The 8,980-nt window shown below is 42.9% G+C and overlaps 1 protein-coding gene across 1 annotated transcript; it reads right to left on the bottom strand.

Moving 5' to 3' along the window:
- Positions 1-5,134: 5,134 nt before the first annotated feature.
- TOB1 (transducer of ERBB2, 1) lies at positions 5,135-8,310 on the bottom strand. Its single transcript, XM_010721605.2, has 2 exons — positions 7,884-8,310; positions 5,135-7,075 (listed from the first exon to the last, which is right to left on the bottom strand). Exon 2 carries the CDS (start codon positions 6,939-6,941, stop codon positions 5,964-5,966), a length of 978 nt encoding a protein of 325 aa, XP_010719907.1. The 5' UTR covers positions 6,942-7,075; positions 7,884-8,310; the 3' UTR covers positions 5,135-5,963.
- Positions 8,311-8,980: the final 670 nt, after the last annotated feature.

The raw sequence follows: 8,980 nt of genomic DNA, 5'->3' as shown, positions 1-8,980 counted from the left end.
CTAAAGGCAGTAGAAGGGGGGGAGAGACATGTCAACCTCAGATGTTCCTGTGGCACACAGAAATCAGATAAAGTTCAGCAGAATTGACAACAAAAAGGCAGCGATAGCCAGCAAACATCAAACTTGAATTTCAGTGGTGACAGAGACGGAAACCAACACAGAAAAGGGCAATGACTCACCCAGAGTCTGAACTGAAATGCCGATGCCCAAATTGTCATCCATTGTACCACATTCCTCACTGAGCTGCCACCTCTTGTTCCCACCAACAGGACTAAAACCTCCCAGCCTGTTGTATTATTAGGCACGGCTGTCCAAGCAGCAATTTCACCCAGTTTCATAAGACTGCAAGAACGAATGTAATTCTTAACTGCATTCTGACATTCAGTAGTTCCTTATGCTGCCTTTTTATACAGTGAAGTGGAGCCAGCCCAGAGGAGCTCAGTGCATGCAGTGTACACAAGTGACCGGAAGGGATGGAGCCAGGATCTCCTCCTTTGCAGCCCTCATCTAAGGGCTGGCAGTGGAGGTAAGGGATCTCACTGGAGATACCTGCATAACTGAGGCCTTCCAAAGGCAAGCAGTTTTTCTTCCTTTGTTTCTGTATTTATGGCTTCTGCAGTTGGGCTTGGTCTCATTTGCTGCAGCCTAGGATTGTGCCCCTCTGCTACTATTGCTATACTTTCCATCACATTACAGGAATTATTATATTCTGCCAAGGAAAAAAGGTGGGTTTCCAGGGTTGTTCTCAATTGCGTTAGTCTTGTTGCTATAACCCTCTCAAAGAAGCTTCTCCAAGAAGGTACTAAACCATAATTAAGGCACTGCATTCCCAGAGATCTCTTTTGTTTTATGCTATGGGTAATCTTTAAGCTAAGGGGAACGCGGAATGCAGCTCAATGAGCTCCATGAGGGCACGGAGCTGACAGACTGTTTAAACATAATGGTGCCTCTGCTCTCAGAGGAGCAGAGGATCTCTGATTTTAGGCCTCTGAAGTGCTCAATTACTGAATAAAAACTACGACGAGTTCCCTCAAAACTGCAGCCACCAATGTTACGGATTGTTTTCAACAAACAAAAGATGACAGAATAAAGGATGGGGGTGGGGGACGTCTGCACTGTATGCCAAGGTTTTTCTAAAAATATTTTACACCTGCTATTCGTTGCACACACTGATCATATTTTGTCTGTGAGGTAAAGAACTCGCAGCGCCAAGGGGAACATGGTTTATGTTCCTGAAGCCTTAATGCTTTTTCCCTTCTGTGAGGCAGAACTCCTTACTACCTTCACTAAAATAAAGCCAAGAGGACAAAAGTCACACACAGGCTGCCACAGTAACAGTTTAACCATTCCTCTGGCAGAGCTTTGGAAACAGTCCCTTCAGCGGGATTTTACTGCTCTGGCACTTCAATTTAGCAAACTTTTTATGCAGCTCATGAGAGGAACGGAGCCAACTCTGTACACTCAATTTAAATCAACTTGCTGATGGCAGAAAAAAGAATGCTGAACCGTCGGTTTGCTTCATCTGGTCCAAAACTACCAACACAAACTCTGAGGTATTTATTACTGAAAGTTAATAGAACAGTCTGGGGCACGAGCTCAGTGAATGAACTCTGGTTTGATCCCATGCCGGCTGAAAGAGCTGATTTAACAACTAGTTGTTTGGTTCCTTGATATTTCCGAAGCGCAGAGGACGGTTTGCTGTCGCAGGCCGCTCTGTTTGTGGTGCAGGGGAGCACAGAGCCGTGCTGCTGCTGGGCGAGCATCTGCCTGTGGCCTGCAGCAGGATGGTACCAGCCATGCTTCAGAGCTTGCTGATTTTGCACGGTGAAGAGCAGGGAATGATCCTTTTGTGACTCGAACTATAGTTCGTGTAAGCTGACTGTTTACTTGAAGTTGAGAGAACCACAAAAACCTGCACTCACCAAGACTGCAATGCCAGGCCAGCCCATGGCCTCCGGGTTCACCGCCGCAGGTGGGATGTGGAGAACACGGTGTGGCAATGAAGCAAGATGCGTTGTGAACTCGACCCATGAACCGGCTCTCCCTCATGAAAATAATCACATCCATTTAATTTCGGCTACTACAACGAGATCCAGAGTGAGCTCTGTCATTCATCCACACAACAAACGCAGCCCAGACCGTAGCTGTCAAGCCCTCCCTGCCCCACTGTGCCAAGCAGCCCCTGAACTCAGTTTCACTGATTCCCCCATTACAATTTTCAAAAGTAATCAACTTGTGCTGAACTGAGTCAGCCTTACAAATGAAAGTGCTGCCACCCCTTATCAATCACTACACCAACGCTCGAACACTAACCTTGTTTTAATATAGCATGATTGTTTAAAAAAATCTTAAATGAAAAAGCAAATTAATACAACCTTCATTACAGCTATAACTTTGTCTTCGTAGGGTAGCAGGCATGGCTTAGGTCTGTCAAATTCCATAAATCTGGCAGATTTGATAATTATTATTTTAGGTTTTGCGCTCTGTTGAATTCTCATTGTAGAAAGAATGGATATTTTAACAAATTAACCAGACGGTGGGAAAAAAACAAACCCCGGTATCTACTGATTTTGACATTTTATAAAACCAGAAGAAATACCTTGAAAATACAGCCTTGCATCTTTGAAGAGATCTATACAAAAGATAGGTGTAAGCAATAAATACTGGAAGAGGGAGGCGTGCTGCAGTAAACGTGGGCCTCCAGCCACTCTGACACTGACACGGCTGTAGTCAGGGTCTGAGTCTGGTTCTGGTTCAGAAGTTAAGCAGAACACTATTGCTACTTCAGATTGTTGTAGGGATTGTTTTTGAAACTTGTGCTGCAGACTCTGAACGAAGAGACAAGATGCACTACGGGGGACGCGTCCTTACAGCATCGCCCTTTTCTTCACTGCAAATAAAAGACATCTTCTGAGGTTTAACCGGCACCTGCGATTTTAAGGAAGCGAACTGCACGTTCACAAGAGAAAACACAAAAGAACTCGCACAACTGAGCAATGCTTCCTTTTTTCACCTTCACTCCATTTAGGCCCTTTCTCTGACAGCAAATGTGCTTACCTGAGAGCAGGCTGCAGGAACAGAAATGCAAATCAAACTAGAGATTGAGTGGGCACTCATATGCTGCAGTGTCAATGTTTGAGCTAACAAGTTCAGCACTAAGCTTTAGTAAAGGATGATAAATAAATGGATGAAGTGGACTGAACACAAAACAGTAAAAGCTTTAATTTCTAGAAGGAGTATGAGAACACATTAAAAACGTTATTTGCATTCTACAAGAGCACCAAATGCTTTTTCTCCAGATTGTCTCCTCGCAAAGCACCATAAACAACCCAAGAAGGACAAAAATCTGCTTATTAAGATCTGCTTTATATTACGAGGTGCTGCTGTATGCAGACACATAAAAAAATAATAAGCATCTTTTTTTTTTCCAGAGTTTTCTCCCAGCAACGACTGCCTTCATTGCAGAGCTGGTTATGGTGACAGTGAACAAATCAGAATGGAAAGAGGGTAGTACTGCTGGATGACCTTTAAAACAAATGATCTTAGCTTAAATCACAGGAACATAATTACAGAACACAGCCTCCACTATCACAGCTGCTCAACCTCTTTGCCAGGTTAGTTAGATTACTACGTTGTGATTATTAAACTTACAGGAGCCTTAAACTTTAGCCATATAAACAGAGTAATACACAAATCAATCAATCTCCATGTTTCAATAATTTTAAAAATTATACACGGTTCAGGGGCCTTTTAGAAGCAAAAGCACACACTTAAAATTAGTGATAACGCTTTTAAGTACAGCTCTGCCCACTGATGTGCCGTTAGTGAAAAGATAAACCAGATGGCAAACTCAATAAAAAGCAGCAGACAGATGAATGCCTAAAAAAACGTTCACTCCACTATTGCTTTGGAATTGGTTGTCATGGCATTACAAATTGATAGCACGGCCAGCCTCACACCTCCAACCCATCCATTTGCTAGCACAATACTTCTTCACAGCTTCACTCTGTCCAAAGCAAAGACCTCAGTGCTGTAGAAATATGCTCCTCCTCACAGCACCAGGTTATTTCCACCAAATCTCTGTTCTCCTCCCACCAAACCGGGTAGGTGTGTGTGTGGCACAGGGCTGGCACTGGGACAACTCACGCCTTTCATAAAAGCAAGTGCATCAGACAAGCAAAGAATGATCTGCATTCTCAAACACCAATTTCAGAACCGTAAAGTTCAGACAATTTTAATTCTGTGCTCCTTTTGTAGCTCAGAATTCATTGTTGTGAGCCAAAGCACAACCCACTGAGCATGCATCTTCTCTTCGTGCAGCTGGAACTGGGATGGAAAATAAGTTGCTGGTTAAGAGTTCGGCATTAAGTAAGCAAGTTTCTCTTCCCCATGACAACATCTGTTAGCAAGGAACGCCATTTGTCAAAAAGACAGAAAAGAGAAAGGGATGCCATGGAAAATCTGGTTTTTGTCACCTTCTGAGTTCTTTGTCCTCCCACTCACGTTCATGTTTTGGAAACCTATTAAGTTAAAATTGGTAAAATCCACTAGAATAAAAACCTTAGATTGCCACACTGTTGTTGCATTACATTTCTCATTTTAATAGAGGCATATAAAATGAAGTTTACAATGAGTGCAGTAACTGTACGTCAGCACTTTTATTCAGCTGAGCTTCTGAGTTATTCATCCCCAGTACAGAACCAGAACGCTGATGCATTGTCTGGGGCCTCCCGAGATAATAGTTCAAATCCACTCTGCTAACACAGAAAGTGAGCTTCACTGAATCACCTGAGTACCTTCTAGATAGGTCACATCACACAACCACTCCACACTCACACCGCTTGCAGTCTTAATTCTCAGGGCAAAAACAACTCATCGCCTTTCGACTGGTGAAGCCACAGCTACAGAAAACAAGCAAAAACATTTGCTCAGTCGCAGGCAAGCAGTTCATCAGGCCGTGTGCTTTGTCAGAAGCGTGTCAGGTGAGCAACCCATTGTTGTGGTGCATCCATATGGAACCCTGCCATCGCTTTGTGATGCACAAGTCACTTCTTTGCACGACGAGCACTGAGCACACAACAACCACAGCACCGCGACCTTCAGCACAGCGGGAGCACAGACCACAACAGCCAAGTAATTTTAAAGGATTTTAATACAAACTTAATATAAACTATTTCAGTCCCTCTTAACATGTAAGACACTGACTCAAAATACTTTTATACCTTTTTTCAAGTATTGCACAATGTAGGTACAAAATTAATATTTACGATTACATTTTCTTCCATAATATATAGCAAAAATCTTTAAACTTTTAACAGAAAATACAATTTGTGTTTCTTTTGAAAAAAGCAAATATTTCGTACATTTTTGATTCCACCACTAAGGAATATTCTGTACACAACTTTTTATATTTTTTTTAGAATCGATGTCTTTAAGATGGATATCTTACAATTTCAGTAAAAAAAATACAACATGAAGCTGCTGCAGCTGTCACAGATCACTGTAGTAAAAAGATATAAATGCAATACCATGTTGTAGAAACAATATATATACTCTGATATTTTACAAACTTTGTACTAAATTAAATTATACAATTAGAAAAAGACCAATAAACCCACTTACTAGTGCCAATTTTTTAATATATATATACATATGTTTGCGTGCATATATATATATATACACACAAAAAATTAGCCATGTCCTTGCTATATCTTAAATACTGTAAGAGGCCATATTTTGAGAGTATATTTTTTAATGTACAATCAGTATAAAATAATTTTGTGCTTGGTTGGCAAATGAAAAAATGATGCATGTTGTATTTCTCTAACCAAGCTTGAATGTATTCATACTACAAGCCTTAAAAAAAAAAATATCTCAAGAGGTGGAAAAAAAGATACACCCTTGGGTACGTGCATTTTTACTTGTACAATAGTATTTACTCGTATGTCACTTCTGTTTTATTTTTAGTTAGCCATAACTGGCTGAAATTGCTGGTTAGAATACTGCATGTTGTTTAAACTAAAATTCAAGCCATCCACAAAAGACTTTTCATTTAGACCTCCATAGGCTGCAAACATATCAAAGGCATTACTGTACTGGAGAGGACTGAGGTTAAGGGGGCTGTCACCAGGAAATACGCTACCGGTGCTACCTTGACCCTGCATGTTGGGGAAAATAAACTCCTTTGCATTAGGAGAAAGGGCAGAAGTCTTCTGCTGTTGCTGCTGCTGCTGCTGATTGCCTAAGCCAAGCCCGTAGAGAGAGTGCATGGAGGAGGAAAGGGCTTTCTGCTTCAACAGGTCATTGACATTCAAGCCAAGGTTGGTGGGAGAAGTGCGGGCGACCTTGTTGCTACGGCCGCTATTCTTCATTTTGGTCGAGCCAAACTTGGTGGCAGCAAATGTGGCAGTGGTGAAGGTTAAAGGCTGAGTGGAGCGGGGCATGAAAGTTGGGCTCACAGCAGCAGAGTGACCAAAGGGAGGAGAAGGAGAACTAGACACTGAAGATGCTGGGTCACTAATTGGCATGAACACCTGGGCCTCTGGGTTAAAGCTGTTCTTGATTTCCTTATCCAACTCACATCCATTTTCATTATCATCCACATAAAGCACTTTCACTGGTCCCTTTTCACCAATTTGGTATGAAACCTCAAACGGGTCAATCCAAACACTAAGATCCTGAGGCAAGTTGCCACGAACATCATCAATGTCCAAACCACTCTCTTTGGATGCTTGTTCTATGACTGGGTCCACTTTCTCCCCTATATGTATACATCTAAACCCTGATCCTTTGTATGGCTTTTCTGGATACCAGTGCCCTTCATACTTCTTCTTAAGAAGTCTTTCAAGCTCTTCACCAAAAATGTTGACACGTCGTCTGGGAAGCTTATTGTACAAATATGAAATAATAAAATTGAGTGCTACTTGGATTTCAAGCTGCATAGCTGCTATGCCACAAAGGTGTAAGTCTGTTTCAAAACACGAAGAAAGTGTTCAAGATGCCACAGGGAAACAAAATTTCCTTCAAAGTGCTGATGCTAGTTGATTATTATCCTTCACCTTGAGTACTCTTGTTCCTTTAAGAAAAAACAAAAGCAAACACATCCAAATAAGGGAAGATAAGATCAAGGTTCAAGGCCTATTCTTTCAGCTTCACTTTCTGCATAAAACAGGTTATGTTTTAAGTGAAAAAACTCGCAAACTATTTATGTTTGTGCCTGCGAAAGCTGAGGGTGTCAGCTACGTTCGGTATGACTTACAAACAACCCTGCAGAAGATGCACCAGGCATGTGTTTACATACGCAACACGGGGCATCTCAAAATAACATGAGCTTGCAGTTTAGCTATTCACAAAGCAGCAAGTGTAATTCTTAAGACATCACAGGACTGCCAGGTCTGTCAAGGGTTCAGTTACCAACCCGCACTTGGCTGATTTATAGTACTCAGCTGCAAAATTTACCACTGGACTATTAGTTTAGATTGAGAGGTCCTAGTTTGAGGATCATTTATCACTTTAAAGTTTGCAAACACAATGGTCACACCGTAAGCTGCAGAGATATAGAAATACTTCCAGTTGCTTTAGAGAACTTCAGACAAGAACTAAAAGCATGCAACACATTTTAATCCCAAGGCAACCATCCGCATAGACTGCTGGAACTATGCTGTGGACTGTGCTGCACTGGTGAAGTTGCATCAAGCGAAGAGAAAACGTCCACTGTTCATATACAACACTTCTTCCTTTCCTCAGAAGAGCTAAAATGATCATGCAGGCAATGCATACCAAATAGGTGCATCGATTTCCTGCACTGGGAATGGCAATGACTGTGAAATTAATTACGTTTTTTTTCCCTACAAATTATTCCATTACATATTAAATATACATACTGCATTTTCTACAGTCCAGATTGCAAAAAGCTACAGCCAACATCGGAGCCAATGGGGCTTCGCAGAGCTCCAGTGAAAAACAATCGCCCTCCTCCTTCTCCGCGACTCCATTTTATATTTAATATAAAATATGGTTGTTGGTCCTTTAAAGGACAAAAGAGAAAGCAGCCATCTGAAGTTAAAAAAGGGGCAGAATGAGGTATCAGCACACACTGCTAAGGAGAATCAGCAGCGCTCCGACAGGGCGCCCAGCCCCCGGGGACACCTTGGCATACAAAGTTCCAAGGAAACAAAACACGTCTATTTTGTGAAACACCCAGCACGAATTTCAATTAAGGGTGTGCTTTTCTGCACTGATCGCCAGGGATAAAATTCAGTGAGGCTGTCAGTAAAGATTAGAGAAATCAAAGTCAATATCAAAATCCCATTATTAAAAAAAAAAAAAAGCTTTATATTTACGCTGTTGTTTCCTGCTCCAAATAATCTCCTTTAAAGGCTGGAACCCTATTTCCAAGCCACTCGCGCTCTCCCCAAGATGGTATGGGAATATGTGAAAGCCTGCACGATAAGGCGACCTTTAAACGTTTGCTGGATCAGCACTGGGTGGGGATAAGGAAAAGATCAAGGGCAAACAGAAGATATTTACAAAAGGGACACAATCGGTGCAGAAAAGCTGATTGGGTGGTTCAGAGGGGCATTTAAAAATGATTTATTAATCCGTCTGTTTTGTTTCCCCGCTTCCGCGTCCCCTTAGGAAAGAAACGAGCCTTTCAGGGCGCACCGGGAAGCCAGCGGCCCTGGCGGGCAGCGAGCGGTGCGGGGCCGGCAGCCCAACTTCTGCCCCTGCTTAGAGGACAGCGCTCCGACGGCCCCGGGCCGCAGCGGCGTTACATAACAGGCGGCTGGGGCTCATTAGATTTCTGCTCACAGCCCAGGGAGCTCCGGCGGCGGCGGCAGCAGCAGGAGGAGGAGGAAGGGCGCTTTCCAGGCCCATAAGGGAGAAAACGAAGCCAGGTGCCCGAGGCCCGCTCCCTGCGGCGCAGCCCGGAGCTCAGCGCGTCCTGCGGGCGCTCCGTCAGTCGGAACGCCGCCTCCTC

The sequence above is a fragment of the Meleagris gallopavo genome, chromosome 20 (assembly GCF_000146605.3).
Source record: "Meleagris gallopavo isolate NT-WF06-2002-E0010 breed Aviagen turkey brand Nicholas breeding stock chromosome 20, Turkey_5.1, whole genome shotgun sequence".
NCBI lineage: Eukaryota > Metazoa > Chordata > Aves > Galliformes > Phasianidae > Meleagris > Meleagris gallopavo.
The sequence above is the reverse complement of the archived record's forward strand: the minus strand, read 5'-3'. Positions and strand labels throughout refer to the sequence as shown.